A 27,939-nucleotide genomic window follows, 5' to 3' on the forward strand; every position below is an offset into this window, starting at 1 on the left:
AAGATATATGCATTTCCCACAAGAATATGCTGACATTTTGTCTAAAAGCAACTCTGAAAGTAAAGCTTTTATATCATTTCCAGCAGACTTAAAGCAACATAGCCACAAATCTGAGTTGGAAACAACAGATTAAACTTCCTTATGCCAATATGCATTGTTGAATGCCAAAGGTAAGGGAAAGAGAAGAGACTGAAGCATCATCACCTTCCCTTAGCACACTTTCTATTCTCTGCACACATCTTCTGAGATAGACAAACAAACATTCCCTAAGTGCTTGACAGGAGCCTTGCTGGCACAAGTCTGATGGACCCAGCAAACCAGCAATCGCCCTGACCACTGCCTGGATTCGGTTCTTAGGTATGTTGGAGAGTTTGGGGTTATCCTGACCTCTGTAAGCTCTCCAGCCACCTACGCCTAACAGCAAATATCTTTCATCTTTGCCTATACCAGCAGATAAGTAATGACTTCAGCAATCTTGAGCACTTATTCCCCAGGTAAGTTCTACTTTGTCAGTAGCATTCCCACACGCTTACTTTACCAGAAATAGCTAAAAGTGGAAAGAAAACAGGAAGCTGTTCATAACACTGACAAGGGTATTAATAGCAGGCAGAAACGTAGTCTGAGGTTTGAATCAGCATTCAGTCATCACATTTAGCAAGCCGAGCATCTTCTGTATGCGCTGGCTTTTTGAATCTGCAGCCATGCAAAATTCATGAGTAATGGCACAGTACTTTAAAATACATGTTTCTTGTCTTCTTGTGTGTAGAAATTTATCTGCAAAACCACTAGAACAGAATGCTGCATTGCATCCTCTTTCAATCTCACTTACCAGAAAAATAATTTTATCTAGACTGCAAATCATGCGGAGTTCACCTACAAATGTACAAAATAAGAAAACTCCAAAAATTAATCTGAAATGTTAATTGAGGTATATAATAGACAAACTGAAATTGGTTATTGTAAGCTTGCTTTATTTTTAAGCTATTAGACAGTGAAAACTGTAATACAAGCCTGTTAACTTCCATCTGCTAACAATTACTCAACTGCTTCATAACTAAATAGTGTTTCCAGCAGCACACGAAGCCTGTTAGTGCCAAGCTTGCTGGCAAATGCAGCTTCATTAATACCATTAAATTAAATTAGATGAGCCAACTGCCATTTCCAAATAAGTTCAAGTCAACTCCGAAGCACCCATAAAAATTAACGGAAGAGTGATACAGAAATGAGGCTTTGCTGAAAACCTAGTGAAGGCTTCACCATGATGTAATAAATCTCCTCAATTTCCAGGTCCCCTGTGACCACTGTCAGCAAATCAGACACTCCTAATTAACTGGTGATCCACCTAATGCCCTAATATTCCACAACACTGGTGTCTTCTCCCTAAAACATGAGGGTATTCTCTGTTCAGCGACACCAATGATGAACACATCTCCACGTATCATGTGCCACCAATACCACTTACACTTCTAGCAGCTATTGGAGATTGTGTATTTATTTTACAGTCACTTCTACATGAGTTAGTAGAAGAGTTGCACACTAAATATCTCCTACAACAACAGAAATATAATTGATTATAAAGCAAAATCACCGCAGGTGATCACTATATGTTTGACAGGCAGCAGAAAGTTCTAATGAAGAATGCTCAAAACTGAAATTTCTCTCAGTTCCATGTAACATTCTGCTTCTAAAAAGAAATTTAGAATACAGTATAGTTTAAAGAATAATAGACCAATTCAGAAAGGACAAGGAATCCAGAAGATTATCAAGTTTTAGGTCAATAAACTCAAACTTCCAAAGGTGTTTTTCTTAGAGCAATGGCACTTGGAATGTAAAAATAATTAAATCTACATCATTAAGTTGTCAGTAAAGAGAATCTAATATTACAAATTTAACAGGGAAACCACCAATCTTTACTTCACTGTAGGTCTTGGTAGCAGATCATGATCTGCTGAAGATACTTCTTGATGTGCTTTTGATGCAGTATTTCTATCTGAGAATCCAGAGGATAATATAGGGTATAATTCATTTTATTAAAAAATGAACTCATCATCTTTGTCAACTTTTCAATATATCTTTGTCATAGATGACAAATACTGTTAAATCAGTTATACTGCAGGCCCAGGCATCGAGAATAATATTATCTGGACTTTCAAAAATGCCAAAGACTTTATACAGCTTTAAAGCCACAGACTGCTAGTTCACTTCTAGTGGAATTTAGAAACAGGATTATGTCAAAATCCTGAAAAATAAACTCATGTCTCCAATCTACGCTTGATTCTGCGTGTGCTACCTGACGATTTCCAAAAGACATTCTTCTGAAAGTAGTACTACAACACGTAGACAACCCATCTATATTTATAAAGCCCTGTAAACAGTCATTCTGCATCACACCAGCTCTGGATACTTACACTCATACCCATCAAAAAAAGATCAGTGTAACTGTATTATATGACATACAGCTGCCACCTCATCTTTTCCACAGCACATTCCCTGTATGGAGCTCTAATAGACATGATTCTTCATTTTGATGACAAATTCTCCCAATTCATCAGGAAACCAGAAAAGGAAATCTATCACTGTAAGCACCTGATAGTCTTTCTCTTAACAAAAAAATTCTTACTTTGCATAAGTTAGTGGCTTTTAAGCAAGTGGCTTTGAAAAGTACCAAGATTCAGGCAGTTCCATCTCCGCAAACTGCCAATTTTCAAGCTGCTATCAGTAAGTTAACATTTTTTTCCACTTTTTATCACAAGATTAATGTCCTAAAGAGAAAAAGTCCAGCTATTCCATTTATTTACTATTCACATGTAGCAGACACAGTGAAACAGCCTTCTAATTCATGGATTGAGCTTTAATTCTGCCCTACATTTGTTATTATGTGTTATGATTCCCTACAGGTCATAAGAGATAAGACTAAAATTCTGCGATATTTCCATCATAGAACTAATGGCTAACTTCACCCAGATCTTTATGGTGACTTATCCTCAACATAATATGCCTGGCTCTTGCCACGCTGACTACTCTTTACATAGAATCATAGAATAGTTTGAGATGGAAGGGACCTTAAAGATCATCCTGTCCCAAACCCCCAGCCATAGGCGGGGACACCTTTCAGTAGATCAAGATGATCAAAGCCCCATCCAACCTAGAGCTGAACGCTTCCATGGATGGGACATCCACAATTTCTCTAAGTAACCAGTTCCTCATAGTAAAAAAATGTTATCCTTTTATCTAGTCCGAATCTACCATCTTTTGGCTTAAAGCCACTAACTGTTGGCCTATCACAACCCCAAAGAGATCTGTGGTAAACTGCACAAGGGCGACCGATAACAGAGTTTTTGTCATATCAACTGACTGTTATAAAATAGCCACTGCAAGAGGCTTCCCTTCTTAATCATCATCCTGCTGTCTTTCTGGCAAATGGAATACCAACAACAGTTTGTAATGAAGCTCTTGGTAATCACTCAAGTCAATCTGCTGTCATACACAGCAAAGGTGGGGCAACAGAATCAAGGATTCAGAATAAATTAGTGATGCATAAAAATACAATCTGCAAAAATGTGTTAACCTTCCCTTAGCAGCTTACAGAGAGTGTTGTTTTGGGGCTGTGGAGAGGGGAAGGGGTCTCACGTACTTGGTAGTATGTCTGTTACATTCTGGAACCTATTCCACCACACCTAAAGTTCATTAAGAAAGTTCCTAAAATGTGATGACACCATGTGGAAGAAAACAAGATTGTCAGTAGCAGTCTAATTACTTCCCTGTTTTGTTAACATATGATACACTTAAAATGCAGTATTAAAAACCTAACCGTGGCAAATACTGCTCTATTCTCCCACAAATTTTATTCCTTGCTGTATCTCAGACTACTCGATCCTTTTTGATTACATGGGTTATCTGGGTTTTTATTACTTTCACCAGTGTAAAGAACCTCTCAGAACCACAGAACACCCCAAGTTAGAGGGGACCTCAAAAAGTCATCTGGTCCAACCTTCCATGGGAAAGGGAGCCCAGATGAGATTATCTAGCATCCTGTCCGATTGTATGTTGAAAACCTCCCTTGATGGAGTCTCTACCACATCCCTGGGGATGTTATTCCAGTGATTGAATGTTCTCACTGTAAAAAAATTTTTTCTTGTATAAAGATTACTCACCTTATTCATTGAAAACAATCCTTACCTTATCCATGGAAAACATTTTAATAAAGCTACAGAGATAAATGTGGCAGAGAGAACTGTGAGAAAAGTAATTATAAACCACTAGCACTTGTATTTATATTCTTGAGGTAAAAACTATATTCACACCTTCACAAAGCTGCCATCAAAACATGCTTCAGTTCTTCATCCAGTTCTCTAGCAGCTATGATACTATAAATAAAAGACAATATTCCTAATTCCTACATACATCTGTCACCTTCCAAGAACTCATCTATTCTGGTTTAGTTTAATTCTGTATTTTCATGGTTGTTAAGAACCTTACCAGGATATATATGAGTTTTTCACCACGGGAAATGGGGAATAGTTTTGCCCAGAGAGGCTGCAGACTCCCCATCCTTGGAAGTTTCCAAGACACAACTGGATAAAGTTCTGTGTAACCTGCTCTGATCTCACAGCTGACTCTGCTTTGAGCAAGAGCCTGGGCTAGAGACCTTCTGAGGCCTCTTCCAACCTGAATTATCCTATGATTCTATGAATTTTTATTCACAAAATCTTTCTCTCTGCAGGCTCTGTCAAGACCTTTCAGCACTAATGGCTCCTAATAGCCCACAGAAAAGGAAATGTTAAAATCTCTACTGGCTCTTTTCACCGCTGGAGTGAAGAGGTAGTGTTAAAACTATTACTTTGCAAGGAACTGCAACTTAGCATTAAAATGAGCTGCAGGCCAATAAAAGCAATAGGAGCTCTAAGCCCAGAAGTAATGTGAGCTTTTTCAGCAAAGTTGAGCAAATGAGTTTTATGATGGACAGAGGATTTAATGTCTGAATAAACCCACTAATGAAACATCTGGAGCTTAAGTAAGAAAGAAAATAAATGATAAAAAACATTAATAAAACTATAAATGTTTTAATTCCCATTTCCCTATTATTTGAACGGATTTTCATATTAGTGGGTGACAGAGTGAATAGCATATATGGAATCACTCAAGGGGAGTCACATGGCACAACATGCAAGGCAACTGCCCAAGAAGTTTTTGCTGTGTCACGAGTTAGGAAAATATACTTGAGCATAGGGTATTCTTTCACAGAATACAAATCATTCCATACCTCTCTATAAATTTTCCTTAATCGTCTTTGGTGTCTAACCCCGTGACAGAACCCTTTTGTATCTCTTCGCTTTGCTGTTACTCATGTTTTCATTATTTCTTCCCATAACTAAATATAAATTACACTCTGTAACTGCTTGTTCATTAGTAAATTGGAGCAATAACGCAATAATCTGCACCATTTTTCTTCTAGATGAGAGGCACACAGCCTGTTCAAGCAAAGCCAGGCCAACTTTCATTTAAAATTTGCATTATGGCACCTCTTACAGTCTGATTCCAGTAGCCAAGTGTACAATTCCAGTCACAGCCAGCCCAAGATTTCTCAAGCACAGACAAAAATTGAACGTTGATATGAGCAGTCAGAACTAAGTCATTGGACAAAGAATGTGGAAAGCTAAAAAGTCAGAGGATGTTTCGGAGAGAAAGGGATGAAAGTGTTTGTTCTGGTTTGCAGACATTCGGGGCACCAAGAGATGCCTGGGGATGTTGCGGATGTGAACCTCTCTTTGCTTTCTCTGCCTTTGATCTCAACTGCAATCCCTGTCCTTCCAAAACCCACAGCTTTTCTCATCCTCACAGCTACCTTCCCCTCCACAGCAGCCTCTGTTTGCTATCTGCACATTCTAATCCACCATGAGGAACAGGAGGAATTGTGCAAGGACCACTCCCACCCAGAAAGGGTCCCTAAAGCAGCAGGGTAGAGTTCTAAGTAGCCACACTAGGAACATCTGCCTGCACAGCACCAAGTGCCCCTGCACACACCCCAGACACAGCAGGGGTGGCTGACAGTGAAATCTCTACAGCTGGGTACAGCATCTCAGTGTCAGGAAAGAGCCTGTTCATCTGCTGCACCCTGTGCCACAAGCGCAGCTCTGCTGCTCGTTGTTTTACAAAGAACTGAAATTATTAACACCATGCAGCTGTTTGCTAACATTTGTTCTTTGCTACCCATTCTGCAATATTGCTGAGATAATTCTAGCCATGTTTTTCATTAGGGTGACATCCAGAACTGGGAAGACTGTAAAAATCCGCCTCTTAAACCCGTTAAAGGGCTTACTCCAAACAGACTGATTACGAGTCACTGTGCATATTAGTGTAACATACAGACAAAAGATCCAATATCAGCCTCGGTCTTGGGATTCCCACTTCTTCGTCATGCTCTGCTGCTAACTTTAAGCCTCTTTGTGACCAATTAGACATTTATATTGCTTGTTTGTGTTTGCAGGGTAGCTTATCTATTATCAGGCTTAGTTCCTGAGAAGGGCTTGTACACCAGACTGCGAAGAATCACAGCTGTTCAGAGTATTCACACCTGCCTGGAGCTGGGTGAAGAGGGAATAGAGTCACTTTAAGATGCAACTTAAAAGGAACAAAGTGGGCTCACTGTTCATCAAACATGTTCCATAATCCACCTCCAACTGCTAGAATCCAGATCAGCATCATTACAGTCACTCCTTTTTCTCACCAAGTCCCAAAACAGATCAGGAAGTAAAGAGAATACAACCAATAGTCCAAATTACCATTGAAAGCCAATTTTTCAATTCTATAAAAAATATACTGTGCTGTCACAGTCTGACTTCCTATTAAGAAGCATGCAGAGGAAATGCTGTTTATATCCAAGACTCGGATTAGCTATGCTAGGGATCCATTTCATGTTGAAAATGTTACAGGCCTTCTAAAACTTTTATTATCCTCAGGAGTTCAACTAGTCACTGCAGATCAGGGTATTTACATCCTTTAAAATCATGCAACTGAACTGGGGCAACAGCTCCATAAATAATTGGATTCTCCAGGTATTAAATATCTGCCAATAAAAACTAAGAGATATTTCTACAACTCAGAGATACTCAAAACTCTTATGACCTATTTTCTAGTTCCTGGTCTGCACAGCCTGTACAACTGCACATATGGTCCGTCTGCCTTGCAACCACCTCCCTGGTTTATGAAGAGCTGCTCCTAGCATTGCAGCAGGTGAACGGAGATTCTGCCATTCCCCTGAAGCTGGAATAAGCCTTTAGAGAATTTCTGCAATACTCATTTTCATGGTGATTATCAAATTCAGTACAGACCAACACAAAGCCCTGACTTTCCATATTTATCTCTGTGTAAACACTCGGTGTTATATACAAATTCTGCCTAATCATCTACCAGTGGAAGTAAAAGGAAAGGCTTTCATAAATTAAATAGATTTCAAATCTAGCTCCAGTAAAACCATTGCCAAGTCTACAGATGCCACACTTTCAGAAACAGATTTTAGAATGTATAAATATACACATTTGCTATTTCATATTTAATATAAATTCCATGTGCGAGGACCTCGTCTGTGTGCGTGCATAAACATATCCATTCACGCATTTCTCCCTGGATAAGACCAAAAATTTATGATTACTTCACTATTACCTGAACAGTGGACAAAGGATTTATGGAGAAACGATGCAGTTTAATATGTTAGCACCTCTAAAAATTTTATCTAGCACTGTACCTGGATGTAGTATTTTGGCTAAGTATTTCAGAGGAAAGAATAGTTTAGAAATTTTCAGTGTGGTTAAAAAGAAACTATATTTCTCCTCCTATAAAGCAGATATCTAAGCATAGGTGAACGTTTCTTTTGCAAACTCTGCACTGTGTCCTACCAGCTAGGAGAGACATGAATGTGGTATTTGAGGACTAGCTCATGGTAGATGAGAACTAAACAAGAGCTGCAGAGACAGGTTCTTCACTATTAGTGTTTTGTAGGCTATCTCCATGGATTTGACATTTTTCCAGATCACTTAACTATTCCATTCACTCATCGTAAAGGAGTTTTTCCTCCAGCCACAGAGGTTTGCCCTGAACTGTGGGTAGGTGTGGATTTTGCCATCTGTGCTTCACGTCTCTTTCGTATGTATGGCATAGATAAAATTATCCACAGTTTTTTCAATGTGACTGATATGTTGGGTCTGAATTGGGAGGATTATTTTCATTCAACATTACCTAAATAGACAGTGTTCATTTAGTTGGGCTAACCAGTACAGCAGAGCCAAATCGCACAAGAAAATTTAAACACAGTGTTAATACTGAAAACTAAGGTTTTTTAATTCTGTGAAACAAGAGTAAATATACTTCATAACCACACAGATCAGTATGTTCTCTTATTTGAATCAGAGGGAAAGAAAGAAGAGCCAGAGCTAACCTGGTATATCACACCTCCCATAAAAGGTGGTTTTTAATTCTTTTAAGCTTCGGATTCAAGAATAGGATACGTTCCAATCCCCATATCGCATACCTAAATGTAATACACGTATATATAACATAACTTTCATTAGGGTCCCCAGACCCTGGAGTAAATATCCTCAAGTGGCATCATCTAAATATAAGCAAGAGAGATAGGGGCTACAATTCCTCTGGAAGGACAGGTTCCTCTGTCTTAGGGTCTCACCTGTCATCACATTTGGTCAGTAAGAAAGAAGTTTTTACTTAAACTCAATGACCACTAAATCCTCGCAGCCACACAGAGGTGCCAAAATCCTCTTCCAGCAGACACAGCTCTGCAGGAGGCAGCAGTGGTGATGGGTTTCTACAGAATCCACACAGGGCAGCAATAAAAATAAAGGGCAATTCCACTGATCACCCTCAGAGCAAAAATCACTGGCAGGATGAAATCCTCTGGAGTGCCCTGGGCTAGACCATAAGCAACTGGACAAGAGACTATGGAGCAAAAGCAGGTTTGCAATTTGAAGAAATAACATAGTGTAAAGCAGTAAGGTATCATTTCATGAACTCATACAGAACTTCTCCCTAGCAACTGAAGAAGGATACCATGTACATATCTGATTTTCCCTGCCTTCCAAAAATTAATTGCACCAGAAAGTAAAGAGCAGGAGAAGAAGGTGTCAAGGTGTATCTGAACAACGTGTATCTTTATCCATAAAATACCTGCACTGGCAAAGGAAACACCACAGCAAAGGACTGCTCCTTCGGGTATATTCTATTCAGACTGAGTTTCTACCTACCATACACAGAGTTGAACAGATAACTTTATTATTGCTGTTTACTTCAGTCTAAATTCCAGAAAGAAGGTAACTAAGCAACTGGTAAGGGTTTCTAATCACAATTAGGCTTCTCCAAAGGTCACATGCCTAAGAAAATGTAAGGTTACAAAAGAAAAACTGTTCAAATCTGTATCCTTCGGCTTGATAAACACCTGGTGATTTGTAGCAGCATTTGAAACAGTAACATGCCTACTTGCTGCACTGCCCCCTTTACCTGAAGAGGCTGCTTACAATCAAAAACTGAACACAAGGCATCCTCTGTGAAAAGATAACTGACAGAAAGGACCTACCCAGGAGGCTACCAAGCAACTGAGGAAACGGATTGGTATGCTGGCAACAATGTAGTCATTGGGTATTACAAAAAGGCTGTCGATATCATTAATATGCTTCATAAAATGTTTTTAAATATCTTAATTCCCCCATGTCATACTGCTAATTAGCCATAAGTTTCCAACCTAATGTATGAAATCCTAGGAAAGGGTCAAAATTGCTTTATTTGTTTCTTTCCCTCCTTCCTTCTCTTCGTTAATATCCCTATGTGACAGATAATTCTCCAACAGAGATATCCATATAGTGGATTCCTAGAGTTGTTTGACAACTGAAAACCCCAGTGAGCAACCACCAGATTCTTCTTTCATCAGACAGGAAAAAGGCAAAACAATGCAGTGCACTTATAAACTGAAGCTATACATACACACACAGATTAGAATAAAGATGCACAACTTTATCATTGAGCTTAATTAAACATAGGGGTGGGGTGGTGAGTGATGTGAAAGCTTTTCCAGCTGTTGCATTCAGCATTCTAATTACGAGTCAGATTTCCTATTTACTCCATCGCTGAGAAGCAGCCAATTATCTTTCTTAGAGATTGCTTTTAGCTCAAACTAAGTTAAAATTCTTGGATTGAGCTCTCACAGTTGTGCTCTTCTGGATGTCAAAACAGACAAGAATACTGGTTCATTCTCACTATAATAAAGCATCATCTTACCCACAAAGAGTGAGCACTCCAGAATCATATGCTGCCCCAATAAGGACAGGAATGACTGTTTTCTCCTGGCAAAAAGCTTTCTCAGCAGCAGATAGAGGTATGACAGACAACTGCAGCCTTTTCTGCCACACAGTAGACTATCTAATTCTTGTTATTTTAGTATTACTGCCAATATTTTGGATGACAGTTTCTCTAATATAAGAAAAAAAAGGCATATTTGCCTTCATTATGTATTATGTCACGGCAAGACAGGGCACCATGAGTTCATTAGAAATTATTTGCCTATGATTCAACTTAATTTTCTTATTATGGTAATAAAGGACAGACTAACTGGAGTCTGACATACGCAATAAAGAAAAAAAACACTAGTAAAAGAAATGTTCTTGGCATAATCCAGAATGCTCATTATGAGTAAGGTTTCCTATTTACTCTGGCAGTGGGTTAAGAAAGATGTTGACAGACTGGTACTTGGGAAACACAGAATTTAACTTGGTACTATCAACAAAATAATATATAATAAACACCAGCTGCAACTGTCAAGAATCACTATGTTAAATATGCTGTACAGAGCTAGTTTTTGCAATACTGAACGTACAGGCTCAAACAAAACCCAGCAGGCAAAAAAAATCCTAGGAGCAACAGAGCTTTCGGGCATAAGCAGCTTTTCAGTCCTGTGCTGCATTGTACAGAAATGCAGGGTTGTAGCTCCACGATGTAACAATAGGGATGTTGCTTTATAGCCTAAGAAGCAGCACCACTCCATTTACTCCATTTGACCTGAGCCGGCTGCCAGTTAACTCCATTTACTGACCATGAGCAAAGCCCTGTTTTCCTGAGCAGAGGGAATGAAAGAGAGATTCACAGTTCACAGTTTTGAGATCTTTCCAACCAACTATACTTAAAAAGCTCCATCTTTTACAGCTCTTCACAAGGTTGTGTGCCTCAAGTTTGTTATTCTGTTTCCTCCATCTTTCCTTTTAGAGTGGTTTTTCTCACTTTGTCCTCACACACAGTTCCAGCACTCCAATCCAAGCCCTTCACTCCTGAATTTAACCAATCAAAGAGCTAGTCTTTGGCTGTATTGCTAATTACTAGTTGAACCTCTGATAAGATGTTTTTTCATGTCCTTAATTCTTTGGTCTTCTATTAAGAAATCAGTTCTGCTGCTACCTACTGGGTTTATTTATGCACATGAAAAATCACTGTTACAACATCAATTTCAATACATTTCTTCTTCCAACAGAATTCAGCTTTGCTTCAGCAGCCCAAGAAGCTATTATGTTGATGAAGTTTTACTAAAAGGCAGAATATTCAAGAATATTTGTGCACTGATTATGGACATCAGGAAGGGGACCATTCCCATTTCTTTGTGCACCTTGACTGGCTCAGTGATCATTCAGTGTTCGAATCACAAAACAGAAGATTGGATTCAGACTTTTAACCTGACAACCTGCCCTAATCGACTCTGCTTTGAGCAGGAGGTTGGATTGCTGACCTCCAGAGGTGCCTGCTAGCAAAACAACATGAAGTAATGAGCTGTACCTGGCCCAAAGTACACAGGTAGATGGTCCACTATATTTTTAGAGTCTCTGATTTATCAGCTACATCAGAGTATAATTCTTCCTCTTATAAAGAATAATAGGGAATTGCGAAATTTTATTTTGGTCATAAATTTTCATCTTTTGTTGAGATTCAGAATTATTTCTCAAGTTATTTCAGCATTCTTATCTTCCTTGGATTTCTTGGTTATTGCTTTATTGATTTGTTCAGCACCTCTAAGTTTCCTGCTTGCTAACTTGCAACCCAGCAGATGACACTGAGCAAGTCAAGGACTCGCGAACTATGTACTCTGACTCTCCTCCCAGGTTCTGTACTCCGTCCCAATTCCTGCACTGCCTCTAGACCTACAATTCTCTTAAAAAATACATGAAAATGTAGTAGCCCTGTTATACCCTCTTTTTTTTTGTCTGTCAAAACAGAGAGATGGCGTAGTGCAAAACTCTCCAAAAAGCACCAGCAACAAACACATCAAATATTCATCCCACTACTACACATTCTTTTATTAACAAGCCAGCGAGGCAAAATCAAGCAGTGTTTCATATGGCCTACAATACTACAGTGTTTTATATCTGATCTTGGTGAATATTCATGATATTTTCAAATTCACACGGTATATTTAAAAATAAAGCATAAAAATCATAATCTAAGACATACCTTGAACATAACCAGATACAGCTTTTCACAATGTCTTAAGACAAATTCTCATTCAATGAAAGATTCAAAATGCCTGCCAGCTTTAGCTTCTCGTGCCATCAATATCAAAGAATTTTCAAGAAGGGCAAATCGCAGAGGTAAGTTAAAATATATTTTGCAGTTACCACCATGAGAATCAACAAAGACATTCATTGTACAACTTTGGTCATGGACACTGAAGAAGTACCTTCTCATTCAGCCCCAGGAAAAGAGAGAAATCAAACGAACTGGTAAAAATGAAACCCATTAAACTGAGTTAAACTCAGCAGGAGAAATTTTCATGATAGTTTCAGCACTACAGTTCCCCTGAAGTCAAATGGAAATGCATTGGTTCAGCTCAGCAGAACTTGGCACAACAAGCAGTTTTGTACTGTGCATTCTGAGCACCAGCCCATGAAATGTTGCATCTCTAACTTCCATATGGCTACATTTTAAGTAAGACTACGCAGTTCTTTTACATCTTAGCATTTTATTCTAAGTGTTTAATTTATAGTGCATCATGAGTCAGGCTGTATTCTCAGTGTCTTTTTGGGGGGGGTTGTTTTTCATTCTATCTCAATGATGTCCAACAGTCAGGACTGGGTTTAATGCCGCCCTTCCATGAGAGGCTTTCCACTGATTTTCAACAGATTTCAACAGTCTCTTGCTGACAAGTTTATGAAACGGGATGTTTTATAGATTTGCAACGCACAATTAATTGGCAATTCCAATTTAAGCTCAGGTTAGTTTCAGATATGTTCAGATACACAGACAAATGTAGTATTTAAATAAAAAAGAGACAGATCTACAACTAAATGGGGTTGTTTAGCCTGGAGAAGAGGAGGCTGAGGGGAGACCTCATTGCTCTCTACAACTACCTGAAAGGAGGTTGTGGAGAGGAGGGAGCTGGCCTCTTCTCCCAAGTGACAGGGGACAGGACAAGAGGCAATGGCCTCAAGCTCCGCCAGGGGAGGTTCAGGCTGAACATCAGGAAAAAAATTTTCATGGAAAGGGTCACTGGGCAGTGGAACAGGCTGCCCAGGGAGGTGGTTGAGTCACCTTCCCTGGAGGTGTTTAAGGGACTGGTGGACAAGGTGCTGAGGGACATGGTTTAGTGTTTGATAGGAATGGTTGGACTCGATGATCTGATGGGTCTTTTCCAACCTGGTGATTCTATGATACTAAATAAGAAAAATTAAGTCCTTCAGGCACACCTTACTCTCATAAACAGTAGCAATACTTTTGCAGAAACCCAGAGCTTTTCCTGGGCTCCTACACTAAGGCAAAGTATGGCTAGGAGTGCAGAAACGGGAAAAAAAACCAGCAAGAGTGAAGCACCTCCATGAATTTGCACCAAACTGTCCAGGAGCCTGAGAGCAGGCGTCCCCACTGAGGCCCTGGCACACAGAAAACAAGGAATGTGAAAGACCAGGTGAAATTATAGGCACATGTGATGCACAGGTTACTTATAAGGTAAGAAAGCAGCCAGCAGGACGCATGCAACATAGCACAAAGGAAAAATAATTACATGCAGTTTTTCAAGCAAGAGATTGATTAAACACAACAGAAAATTAAAAACATTCCTCCCTCAAAATCTGACACAGTAAGAATTGCCTTAAGGGACACAACCACCTCTTTGCTTGTTGGTACGATGATGATTCTCCTACCAGTTGCAGAAATGGAGGCATAACCAGGCTGCCTATCCAGTGATTCATATTCCCAGCATATGGTAATACTCTTTCACTCAGTACTGATCTCATCATGTAACCTTCACTGCCTTCAACTAGAGGGTACGGCAAGTAATTCATTGACTTAATTTAGCCTTATGTAAAGCAGTGGGATTATATGAAAGCAAATTAAAAATGAGCATAAAAAGCAGCAAAATACGTTTGCTCCTTTGCTTGTTCACTTTGCTGGCTTAGCCATAGAGATATGCTGATTCTTCTTTTGTATTGGGATTTATTTTCTCTATAAAGTACTTCACAAGGTTCACTAGAAAAAGCTCAGCAGAAGGAGATTTCAAAAATATGTTAATTGAGTGTTGACAGGAATCTCTATGGACACCCACAGAAGCAAGATCCTCAGGAAATGTCTGTTAAGATCTCCAAATTTCTGCAGGAAGACTAATTTTAATCACATATTTCTGGATTTATTTTTATGAATCAATGCCACTCAATTTTCTATGGCCTTTTATTCCAAACTGTTATGTATGGAGCCCTGCCAGAAAGGAACTCAGCACTGGCAAGCTGTTGCATGAGCCCGAGTTAATGTATGTAAAAATACTGCTTATTGTTTTCTCAGTTTTTAGGAAAGGCCTAAAGGACCATGAAGATAAGTTAAAACCCCTTCTGCATGGCTTTTTCTTTTTTCTTTTTTTTTTAATTGATCCTTCCAGCTATGTAAAAGCTCAGTCCCATCAAGCTTCCCTTCTTGTAGAAGGGACTTCGTTAGAGATGTTTCAGAACAAAAACTACCTTATTCCCCTTTACTGTAAAATTGTAGTCCATTCCAGGGGACAAACTATTTTCAAGCAAGCCACAAGGGATACTGCTAGCAATGGCAGCACAGGACAAGCCCAAAGCAGATAAGTGTTCTGCCATTCTTCATCCAGAGGTACCCAAAATTCGAGCAGGAGGATAAAGTCATCTTTATACACTAGCTGGAACAATTCTTGAGCCAATCTCCACCTGATCTTCTCTGCTACCACATGCATTGCCAATAGAAATGCTGCACGATGCACAATGATGCAGACTGTAATTTCCACTGTGATCAATACTGCACTGCAAGTTAAAAGACTTTTTTTCTCCCTAGAATCTACATAGCAACCACTAAATATGGTTATTTTGCAAGATACACTATTTTACATAAAGAAGACAGGCAAAGACTAATATAATCTTACTTAGCAAAACACCAAAAGCTCCATAATAAAAAGGGTGTGTCTATCCCTGTCTTTGTACAGCAGTACAATAAACTGTGACACCCTGCTATTATGTCAAGGCTCAGTCTTATCAGATGTTTCGTAATCTCAACTTCTATTAATATCACTAGCAACTGAAATGATTTACATTGAAAGAGAAGGGGTTCGTATTCCAATCTTTTGCCCGAGGAAAGGCTGCATGTTTGGGACCAAACAGTAAGTTGGCAGAAGGAAAGAATACTTGCCGACATGACAAAATGTTTCGCGTCAAACCTCTGGAACCTGTAGTATCACAGCTTGACAGCAAAAGCTCTGCAGGTCTCCACCAAAGCCAAAAGTAATTAAGTGTACTTACATGTACTCCCTGTGTGCAGAATGCACAGCAGCTGCGTTGCTGTAACGCCACAAAACTATCGCTGATGACAAAACATCCAAGGTAGCATCAAACTGAAAGAGACACAGAGTCAAATGTTTTGGGACCATTAAAGGCACTCTGACTAAGAGCAATGCATTTACTGTTCTGCTGCACAGTCACAAAGCAACTTCAAATAAATAATTCTAATGAAAGCAGGATTTACATTGATTAAATTGATCTTCACATTTTTGCCGTGCATTATTGCACAATGATACAATTCAGAACTCAGTAAGCCAATTAAAGGATAAAAACTTTTTATTTGTAATCCATTACCTGTGGAGAAGTTTAAATAAAAAACAAAACCAAACTTAATAATCAGCTCCTGTGACACCACAAGAGATAAAATACAATTATGATTCTTAGTCAAAGATTATTAAAAAATGTGTTTGAAAATGCCTGTCAGGCATTCCTTTTTTCCCTGCAAATTCACAAATCTTCTGCCAGAGAAGCTTTTGTTTCAAAGCTATATTAGCTTTTTATTCAAAATCCCATTGTATCCAGATTTCATATCATCAGCAAATCCCCCAGGTTTGTATTTCCAGTAAATGAAGGTGTGTTGTCAGGTAACACCAGTCTTGTCCCACTGTAAGAACTTTTATCCTCAAGTCAAGCTTTCTATAGGGTCAATCCAACCTCTAAATTTGGAAGCAAAAACGTCGAATTGTTTGAAATGAGTCCTTTTGCTTGTCATTAGGAATTTTTTGCTCTGCCACAAATTGGGAAAGTCATGGCAATTAAGAGAGAGGAAAGCTGTCTTCCTAAAGTCAGTAGGAGTTTTATCATAGACCTCCATAGAAAAAGGGTCCTGTAAAGTTCTGGAGGGAACTTCAGCGCTTGGCTCAAACCCAACAATGGAACCGATTAAGCTGGGAGATTTTGGAGAAGAAACCCCTATCTGGTGGACAGTATGTATCAATGATGAGATAGAAGTACTGATGTTAACACCAGTACAGAACCTAATAGCGGAAACTGAAAAATTATAATGAAAGTATCTTTACTACCCTTTCTAAAGTATGATTTCAACATTTTTTCTAACCCATCATTTACTTAGCACACCTTGCCATGACCTAATGATAAAGAGAAAAATACATTATTTCATAGTCAGAAAAAAATAAAAAAAACAAACACATGGAAAATCGTAAAGAATATTTAAATTTTATCTCTACTTACAGCAAATCCAAAGGATGATGCACTGTATCTCATTACGGAGACAGCTAAAGGAAAGAAAGTATTATTTAGAATCACTTTAAAATTTTGTATCCTTTCTGCTTCTCTTATCTGAGAGCTACGAAAAACTATGCAGGCCCATCCAGACTTCTTGACTGCCACCTTTCTGACAAAAAGCCTAAGAGTAATTCACACAGCCCCAAGAAATGCTTCAAATTCCATCAGATCAGTGATTTCTAATGGAAAACGCATTAGCAGGAAATATTTTGAGCAGCTCCAGTTTTGGCTGCATACTGCCTCCGAAAAATAAACAAGACATCTACCATCTAGAAAAAAACTATAATTTTTATCATTTCGCTCCATGGGTCTTAATTTCATCACCTCAGAGCTCCCAGTTCTGGCCTTCTTGCTGTTTTTGTAGACTGGCGAGAAGAGAACTAACTGAACCTGTGCTCCCTGAACACACGGCTCCCTGGTTCCAATATTAAGACAGCTCGGGATAAAGCCTGAAAGGATTCATTTTGCTACTCTTCTGTGAACAGCTAACTTATTAGGAAAAATAGATTTTTGTAAAAGTAAAAATACTCCAACTAAAAAGAACCAGACTCATTAATGAATTCGTCAATCTTAGGCTGACAAACACAGTATCTAATTTGCAGTTTTCGTATTCATTAGAACAGCTTAGCAGAACAGAGGCACTATGGTTTGATTGTTCTTTTCAGTATCAGCAAACTGCAGTGCTGTGGCACTTATCTGGATAAACAAAAATCAAAATCCTGGAAAAAAACAACACTTTTCTTCTTGATATAAAACCTAGCTGTGACCATGAGCATACCAGATATCATAAACACTTGGACTTTATCATTACAGTTGGCCAAAACACCATGAAAATTCATCAAGTTCATTTCCAGATTCCCGTTTTCTCCAAGTTGAAGAGCACTGACACATTTAGTATGGATTTACATCTCCCTCTTATTGTTAAATCATCATTGATCATGTCCTAGGTGAAGAAAGAGGCATATTTCTGGGTTAGACTAGCCAGGCAAGAGCTACACTTGACAAGCTGACAGCAGCTTGCAGTGATCCAGCTGCAAAATTGAACACTTCACAGCATGATAATATATTACCTATCTAATTCTCATTGTATGCCTCCTTAGAGACATATAGTTTCAAAAACTGTAGAAGCTGCATCAGAAGAAACATGGGCATTCACAGGTACACACAAGCTTGCAATGTTCCTGTCGTTACTGATTTCATATGTTGCAGTTCAAAGCCATACTTCTACACCCACTTCTATTTCCAGCCTGCCTCTGTAGTGGAATTAACTCCTCAGTTTTTACTAAATTGCCAGCATTTTTCCCCACTCTAACCCAGACTTTAAACAAATTAGCTCTATGGTTCTCTTAAAAATTAATGTATCATTTCTTCAGGTGATGAAGTGCGTACAGACAGTCACACCTTTAGGGGACCTATTTGGTATATTTAAAGCATCAGGTCTTTAGCATGAGAACTGTCTTTATTTTTATGTATTCCACCACAGTGAACATCCACGGTACTAACATACAATCTGTTTAGTAGTGGACGGGTAGGGTTGGATTCAACAATTTCAAAGGTCTTTTCCAACCAAATGATTCTATGATTCTGTAACTAACACAGGTTGCCACAAAGTGACTACATGCTCTCAAGAAAACAACTGACTCCCATTTCAGGCACTGAAGCTGAAAGGACCTTTCAGGAAGTATTTCTTAGCGTTCAAGAACTTGAGACTCTGGCAAAAGAATCACTTGTGGCCCTTGCACCTCCAGTATCACGGCCATGGTCCAGAAGCAATGTAATGCACTGCAGGAATGGATCATAGAGCTTTTGCTGAATTTTCACCTTCCTTCTTCTCCATACACATTTTCAGTTATCCCCAGATGAGCCTCTGATGTAGAAAAATCCCAGAGATTCTTAATCTCCACATGGAATAGGTACAATGGTGGGAAACGCTAAATGAGGACAGAGCAGCACACGTAGTTTAAAAGTCCCATGGAGCCACTGTCTACATTTAGCAGCTACACTGCCAGGACAGCGGGAGCCTGCTTTTAGCTATTTTATTGGCTCAATTGGACAGCATTTTATTACCCCTACAACAAAGCAGATAATCCTAATGCATTTTCCTGACATTTGTAAACGGAACTTGCAAGCAGTCAGAAACTAAAAATAGAGCCAGCACAGTAAGCCACAAATTTACCACTGTCTCCACCTGCACAGTGACATCGATTTGTGAAGTTTGCCAGTTAAGAGTTTTCTGTTATTCCTTCACCTCCTTTAAAGTGATTCCAAATAAAGAAAAATACCCTATTTCCCACACATTCTACTCTCACTTCCATGTGCCTCAGAAAAATTATATGACTAGGTTCCTAACCCTACAAAATCATTCCAGTTTAATTCTTCAGCTCTCTAGTCTCCCAGCAGCCTTTGTCAGGTTTAATCCATCTAAAATGTGTTCCTGGGAAGCCAGAACCCTGCCATGAGCCTGGGCCTCTCACTTCCTTCTCTATGTTGGGAGAGCACCCTGGTACCTTTTTGTGCAAATGTAGGAGGCAAGAAATAGGACAGGGAATTAACTCTGACTCCAGCTCTCCCAAACAGAGATCTTTGGGATTAACCTGGCTACAAATGAGGAAGGGCACATACAAACGGCTCCTCCACCTGTCATAAAATCTCCTCCTACCTACTCGGGGAAAACATATTTTTAGGAAGCTCCTCTTGATGGGACAATCATTCCATCGTGTTCACATTGAAATTAGCTTTTTTGAAAGGATGGATGTCAGCACATAAAATGTCATGGCTTCAAAGCATGAGCTGCACCCAGCAGAAATTAGGTGGGCAATGTTACCATCACTGAAGGTGCTGGGTTTATTCCTACATATATTACTGCGTGTTTCCTTTGGGTTGTACAGAGTCACAAACAAGAGGAGCTGGAAGTTGTATTGAATCACAAGTGAAACTGAAATACAGTCTGTTTTCCTTGCCACTGTTGGTAAAACATCAAACACTAATGTTACAATAAATATTTTGAAATAAATCCATGCCAAGCACAGAAAACCAAAAATGAGTAATGCTTTTTCAAAAATGCACCAAAAAAATCTATGAAGGCAACAAGAACAGAAAGCAAAGAACAGACTCCAATACCCTTAATATACTGGTAACGAATGGTACTGAACAGGACCAACAGGCACACATACACCTCCCCAGGTACCTCCAGCCCGCACTGAAATTTCTACAGAGCAAAATTTAGTTTTATGCATGTTCATAAAATTTCTGCATCAGCACAGTAGCTACAAATGGCTGCTAAGCCATCTCTCAGACTTGAGCCTGCTAGAAACATAACCTACATAGGCAGGTCCACTCCTAGCCAGCAGTGTCTTGTTCCTCCACCCATATTTTGATCCAAAAGTTACTGGCAAAACTGTACCAACCCCATTCTGCACAAAATCTTCAGCTCATTTTCCCACTTTATAGATGCATCAACATGGCAAAGAACCAGGCAATGCCACTGCAAAGTTAAGTATGTATCCGCCAAGTGGAATCACAAATCTAAGGCATATTAAATCTGGATCTTAATCTCATTAGAATTTATGATCAATTTGTAAAATAAGTCCCTAAGAGGGTTCATTTTCTCCACTGTCTGAATGGTGTCCTGGCAAGTCTGTGCAGAAAGAACTGCAGCAGAGTACAATGAAATTCCTGTCGGCTATAGGACGTGCAGTGTGACTCAGTGAAGGAGGCTCTGACTCAGCTTTGCCACTGCATGGGGTACAACTCTTAAGCCATGATGCTACTTTTCTCCAGCTTTTCATTTTCCCAATTTCTGAATTTTTTTAACACACAAATTCTAGACATTTCAGAGCAGCAACTGCACCTCCCAGTCTGCATCTGCCACCACCTGGACTCCAAACAGGGATCAACCTTCTGCCTTCTAAATGTGTACAAAGCTATAAAGCTAAATACCCCAGGATTTACTACTTACATCCTTCAAAAAGAAAGTACAATCCCATCAAAAGTTTTTATCAGCTTTATCCTTCCCCTTTTTTTAAAAATATCCTTGACATAAATGAGTGACTCTACCTACTATTTAATAATAATTTTCTTTACTTTTTCCATAGCAAGAAAAAAAAAGCTCAAGGCATTCTAAAAATCTTTGCCAACTCAATCTGTTGACAAAATCTGTTATTGGTAATGGTAAAGTTATCCAGGAAACTTTCACTCTTGGTCTTTTACCTAGCTGTTCATTTTATGTGTTTGTTTTATTCTATTGCAATGGTCAAATCTTGAGCAGCTGCAGACTTCCATAGCTTTGTTGTCTTCAATGAACTACAACAGTGCATATCAGTTGAAGATATTCCCCATTTCTTATTAAAGAAAGAGGACAACATAAGAACTTTGTGCTAAAGCTTTCCTTTGTATCTAATCGAAACATTTTTTCCAGTTTGCAGACACGTTAGCAAAACCAAAAAAATGTCATCTCTCACTTCAGGATCTTCTATCATAAATCATTATGTTCTCAATGTTTCAAAATTTTGGAACTTTTAAAAAAAATTTGTATTATTATTCTGGCCCAGAATTAAATATCATTTTTCCCCTTATCCCCTTTGTTTACATGTTTTCTGTTTATATTTGCCTTGTGTCTGTATCAGTGTCTCATGGTAAAAGACAGAAGTTTTCCACTTCAGGAGTCAAATATTCACAGCACTGGCTTTCACAGAGGCAACATGGGTGCAGTTTTCCCAGACTGTATTCATTACAGCATGGCAGAATCATAGAATCATGGAATGGTTTGAGTTTGAAGGGATCTTAAAGATCATCCAGTTCCATGGGCAGGGACACCTCCCACTGGATCCGATTGCTCAAAGCCTCATCCAACCTGGCCTTGAACATCTCCAGGGATGGGGCAGCCACAACATCTCTGTGCAACCTGTTCCAGTGTCTCACCACCCTCACAGGAAAATGTTTCTTCCTCATAATTCATCTGTTTCCCCTCTTTCAGCTTAAACCTGTTCCCCCATCATTCCATTCCTGCAATTCCTGATAAAGAGCCCGTCCCAGCTTTCCTGTAGCCCCTTCCAGTACTGGAAGGCTGTTGTAAGGTTTCCCTGGAGCCTTCCCTAGGCTAAGCAAGCCCAACTCTCTCAGCCAGTCCTCATAGGGCAGATGTTCCAGCCCTCGGATCGTCTTTCTGGCCCTCCCCTGGACTTGCTCCATCAATGCTACCAATAGCAGCAATCTCGAAGAATAGCAAAGCATCTTAGTCCTAAGGCTTACTTAGTTTCCTCATTCACTTCCATTTAATTTGCTTTCATCTTTCCATTTAGTACTGAAAAAGCACCCATGCCTCCACTGGCATGTCTCACAAATGAACAGAACAGAGTAGCCACCAAAGCAGGATTGTGCAATCCTGAGCTATGAAACAATCCTACTACAAAATAACCAAGGTATTATTTATCAAATTATGAAAAAAATATCCATGTGGAAAAAACTGTGAACGAGCTTTCCCTACAATACACAGTAAACAGTCCCCAAATCATACCAGTAATATTAAAAAACCCAACCAAACACTGAATAACAGACACACACACACACATTGAGGGTAAATCGGTTCCTGATTTCAGAATAAATAATGCCCAGGCTCTCTTTTAGCTGCTGAAATGAATTCTGTATACAGCAAGGCTCCGCTGCCACACTTGAGTGAGCATTACACTAAAAAACAGTCAGCAGCAAACACCAAAGCAGTCAATTTTGCACGGCGTTCTTTCCAGCCCAGCTAGAGCGGAACGCAAGAAACCATTTGTTTAGGGACAGCTTTTTAATAAAACCAGAAAGCAGGCGACTCCACCAAGGCAGAGCGAACAGCAGTTTCCAGGGTAGCTCAGAAGTCCAGGTGATATGGGGTGATACGACAGACTGGCCGAGCGCTGCGCAGAGCACTGCTGGGAGAAAGCAGGACCCCTCCTGTCCAGCATCCCACTGCTTCACACAGTCTCGTGCTTCCTTTCTCAGGTGCCAACCTTCTGTTTTCAAACCAGATCACCTCAAAATAAAATGTAAATAAATCCAAGAAAAGGAGGAGGAGTATTTTTGTTTAGTTTTGCCTTTCCAGGGGGCAGGAACTAAAAAGAGGGCACATATGTTATAGCTCCAGTTGAGCTTTATCAGGATACTAAACGCATACGTTTGCATTTAAGAACAAGAATAAAAAAACTGGAAAGTCTGCAAGAACCATAATAGTTTTACTTCCAGGCACATGGTGCAAACTCTCTGCAATTCAATATACAAGTGGATAGTTCAATCTGTTATATTCCAAATGGGGTCACTTGAATCACCTAAAATAACTCAGTGCCACGACATTAAAGCACATTATCTTTTAATGCAACCATGTATTATTGATGCCCCATGTCCAAATTTAACAACTGAAACAAGCTAGAACATTGCAAATTCCTGTTACTGCACATCTACCAGGGAAGCTTTTGCAGCTTATACAATCTACAGGCTTTATAATTTTAAGCCTGAAACTAACTTCCAAAACCAACAGAAGCGGTTTGGCCCTAGACAGGGGACAGTTTTGCCCCTGACAAAAAAAAAAAAGCCACATATGACCAGAAACGTTGATACCAGACACATTCAACAGCCATTTCCACAGCCCTGGGGCCAAGATTTGTAACTCACTGTATCCAAATAACTATTATTCCAGATTTAATGACCTTGGAGACTCACCAAAGGCAACACATCTCCCATCTTTCATGCTTTAGTGGACCGGAGGCAAAGCTAGCAGAGAAGTGTCCAGGTCCTGCACAGCATAAAGAATTCATTCTTGGGAGTTTGGCTTGTTGCTTCAAAGCAGATTTTCCCTAAGTTAACAGAATAGACCAGAAGACTGAGGTGAAGGTTTGCAAATGCTTACCTGACTTAGCTGGGTTTCTGGAAGCTGCAGAGACATGCAGCGAACTCATATTTTATAGATGTACCTCCAAACCTGTAACAGCTCAGGCACAGGCTAAACATGTTTACCAGTCACTGAAGGTTTTGAATTGTTAATAAAAGAGCTGAAATACTGCCATTATTCACAGGATCTTGTAAGTTCCTGTCCTGTGGTGACATGAATAAAATTGAGAGGTCCTTTCAAAATGATAATTAAAGAATGATATTGTATGCAAGCTCATACAGTCCAACTGTAGCAAAACCAAAATTAAATACAAGAATATTGTTGGTTGTGCTATGTGTTGGTGTCTATATGAAAAGAATGTTGTTAATTAGCTTTTATTTAGAATATAAGCACATTTAAAAGAGTATAATCAGTGAGACCTGTATCCAGAATAAGTTTAAGAGCTAGAACAACCCTGCTCTGAAGAAAGAGAATGATTGTTTGAGAAGGCCACTAAGTCTGGGTGGTGGGCAGAGTCTCGCGCATCCTACTGCCTCACTAAGTAACTTTTGAAAAAAGCCCTTAAGTCTTCCCTTTTTTAAGGTTCTTATCGATAAAAGGGGACAAAAGTACTTCCACACTTCAGGATGTTATACACAGGAAAAACCATTTTACCATATGGAAGCATTTAGCAGTTCTGCAGAGTGACAGCAGGCACCATGAATCTCTTACCTATCTGAATGAACTATTGAGTATTATGATCTGCCTTTTACGATATTTCATATTCTCGAAACATTACCTTAACTTTTAGCAGTGCAAATTTTAACTACTGAAAATGGTAACCCAATTAGAAATTATCTACCCGGTCTTCACAGTATTTCCATAGTTTAACAGTAGTAAGATACTTTATTTTTATACTAGAAGTATTTAAACTGATTCTGAAAATCAAAGCAGACTTCCTTTTATACTTCAGTACTTCAGAAGTGTACTAGTGCTGAAAAAACATTCATATCGAAAATACCTTTGTATTGTCCTTTAACTTGGATTAGTCTAATGTAATTATAATTAATGAAACTGATACGACCAGTGCACCCTCATTACTGGGTCATTACAAGATCATTTTTCTCCTCCTGAAGCCTCTAAAACACAAATACAGGGAGACCCATGAACACAAAGGTGATTATTTTAAGCACCTGTCATTTTTCACACCTTTCACGGTTCTGAAATAGGATAGGAACACAGAAAAATGAGTCCACACAAAACTGTCACCTAATAATGAAGACACCCAAAATAATTATGAGAGAGCTATTAAAAACAAGATTCCAGCTCAGGTAAGTGAGAACATAAAGACAGGCTGATGCTTTTTTAAGGAAAAAAAAAAAAAAACCACAACCAGTTTCTAGCATAGTGATTTCTCTTGTGTTTTGGGTTTGGTTTTGTTTTTGCAAAAAAACCACACAAATGCAACAGGAAATTTGTCAGAAGGAATGAAGGTAAAATAAGATATTTGCTTGGCACTTTCCTTGGTATTTTTGTCTGGCTCCTCCCTCAACTGACAGGTGGTTAAATCCTGCAATTCTGTTCCTGAGGAGAATAAATAGAATTGGAATAAATTCTCTGTGCGTGCACATTTGTGATTTAGAAAGCCAAAACCACTACCCAGGCTGGAGCCCATCCATGACTAAACCTCATTCAACAGATCCTGGGACGAGGAACAGCTGCTCTGACCTGGAAGCTGGAGGACAGAGAGCATCACCCGATGCAGATCTGCCCCACACAGTAGGGTATTTCTCTAGAACCAACTGTTCTTCTCTATACCTGATCAGTGCCTTTCCCAGCACTTTCCACACATCAGCCCATGGCACAACTGAGCCCCCTCTGTCATCAGCAGGAACACCACAAGAGAGGAGCATAATAACACAGAGATTGACAGGTTTCCCTTATAATAATCCAAAAAGAAAAAAGGAGGCTTATATTCATTTCTCTATGCATGGCCTCCCTGAACATACAAAGAATGGAACACAGTATGTGAAGACAAGACCAGAAGAAATTCACACTCGTGACTCCTATTAAATATTTGTTCTCTGAGCATTTTAATGACTTTAGAAATATGAAAACCAGGGAAGATTTGAACTAAAAAGCTTCGGTTGTTGAAAAAAAATTAGTCATCTTCACAGCCTTTTTCATCATCCCTATCCATTTCAGAGACAAGACATATATCCCGATACCCACCCACCCCCAATTTTAATTAGATGGCCAGTGAGCTGCTCCAGAACCAAAACAAGCTGCCAAACAGAATTAAGCAGACTGCCAGAATATAGCACAATTAGACTGAGGTGCTTTTTTTGCAAAACGAGATTTAGAATGCAAAGCATCCCCAACACGTCCGTGAATTAGCAGAGAAACTTTTAAAACCTGAATTTATATACACATTTAAAGAACAGAATTCCAATCTAAAGTTGCTTTTTGGTGTAAGAAGTTTTAGACACCTCCACTGTGGGAAAGGGCATGCAATCCGATTTCTACAGCTGCAGACATGCAGCCAGTTCTAGCATGCAGGAGCCTGAAGTCCTCTTCTCAGAGGTGAAGATGTTCAGCACAGAGCATGTCATGCTACAGACACCTCTATGTAGTCCCAGACAGGAAATAAGCTATTCCATACTCCATTAAATCCTTTCATTTAATCTTCAGTTTTCAAAAGCAAATAGTTACATTTAAACACTTAAAACCCTCAGAGGGGCATTCTCACACTCCAAGAATCTGAAGTTTGAAAAATGTAAAATCACTTGCAGTCCCTTTATTGGTCTATATGTTCCAGAATTCCTATATGAAGCATATTTGATGAAGCTTTCAAATTTTCATGTGGTAGATGTATACTGGAATAAAGTAATATTTATTTTGGAACTGAGAGTTATTTGGGAAAACTGTCACAATTTTACTGGTCAGTTTTGCTAATAAGCCTAGAAGATACCCAGGCAACTGCAGTAGTTCCAAATCACCAAATGATTTCATAATTTAATCTTATTTCAGTACTGCCCTGTCTACATTTATCTACCTTTACTGTATTGTTAGATAGTCTGTGGCAGCTTATCACCTAGATTCTTACACCACAAATTCATTTCTGTGGTTACATAACTAGAAAGCAAGACAAGACTGAAAAATGTTACCTTCTTGTTTATTCAGATAGAGTGGCAGATATTCTCACCTATTACAGTATCATGGGTTCTGAACAAAGTGCCGTTTAACTCACATTCCTGTCTGTATAACAGATAATTATTTGCACAAAGTATTTAAATAGTCCAGGTAACTGCAGCTAAGATGTATTGGTAAAGAAGGAAAGAAATTACAAGCTTATATATTGCTATTCACTGTGTGTAAGCAATACTGACTTCCACCCAACTCAACAGGGCTCTGAGGGACAAAAGAGCTTTGCTAAGAAAAATAAATGATGAAACTTGTATCTAATAAGTATAAAATCATTTGAGTTCTCTAAGCACAGAGGAAATACTGTTTCCTGGTTGCTTCTTGATGAAAGCTATATGGCAAGCCCAAAAGAGAAGGTAGGAAGCCAAGCAGTATAAATCTTCAAGACAGGCAGTCCCTATAGCTCTCATGCTACAGAAGCCGTCCACTCTTTGTTTTATTTTAGCATCACCTTCAATGGGAGGCATGTTGGCTCATTCCTGTATAATAATTTTATTCTTTTCTATTCCCAAATACACTTTAAAGTGTGCAAGTCCAGAAGATTCTTTCTCTGCTGGACATTCTTTGCCTATACTTTTTTAACTAAAAGCTATCTATATGTTTTGCCAGCAAGATTTCAACTCAGCAGCTAAAAGATAGCACTTACCTGCTTTACATCTCACACAACTGCTGGAATGTAAATAATTCTTAAAATCTGAACTGGATTTTTAATGCTCCTCTAATACAAACTACAAAGCAATGAAAACTCACCCTTCTTACACAAATATAATTAAACACCTAAGTTCTGAACACAACCAATTCTGCTAAATAAATAAAAAG

At 39.0% G+C, this 27,939-nt stretch overlaps 1 protein-coding gene across 2 annotated transcripts in view; it reads right to left on the reverse strand.

Annotated features, from left to right (window-relative positions):
- TMEM163 (transmembrane protein 163) overlaps window positions 1–27,939 on the reverse strand; it is a 96,354-nt gene that overhangs the window by 23,379 nt on the left and 45,036 nt on the right. For both annotated transcript variants that reach the window (XM_069861534.1, XM_069861533.1), the window contains 2 exons: window positions 17,016–17,059; window positions 15,786–15,877 (listed from right to left, as the gene is read on the reverse strand). In XM_069861534.1, coding sequence (XP_069717635.1) covers window positions 15,786–15,877; window positions 17,016–17,059 — 136 coding nt within the window. The remainder of the gene's footprint in view (window positions 1–15,785; window positions 15,878–17,015; window positions 17,060–27,939) is intronic.

The sequence above is a fragment of the Phaenicophaeus curvirostris genome, chromosome 7 (assembly GCF_032191515.1).
Source record: "Phaenicophaeus curvirostris isolate KB17595 chromosome 7, BPBGC_Pcur_1.0, whole genome shotgun sequence".
Lineage (NCBI taxonomy): Eukaryota > Metazoa > Chordata > Aves > Cuculiformes > Cuculidae > Phaenicophaeus > Phaenicophaeus curvirostris.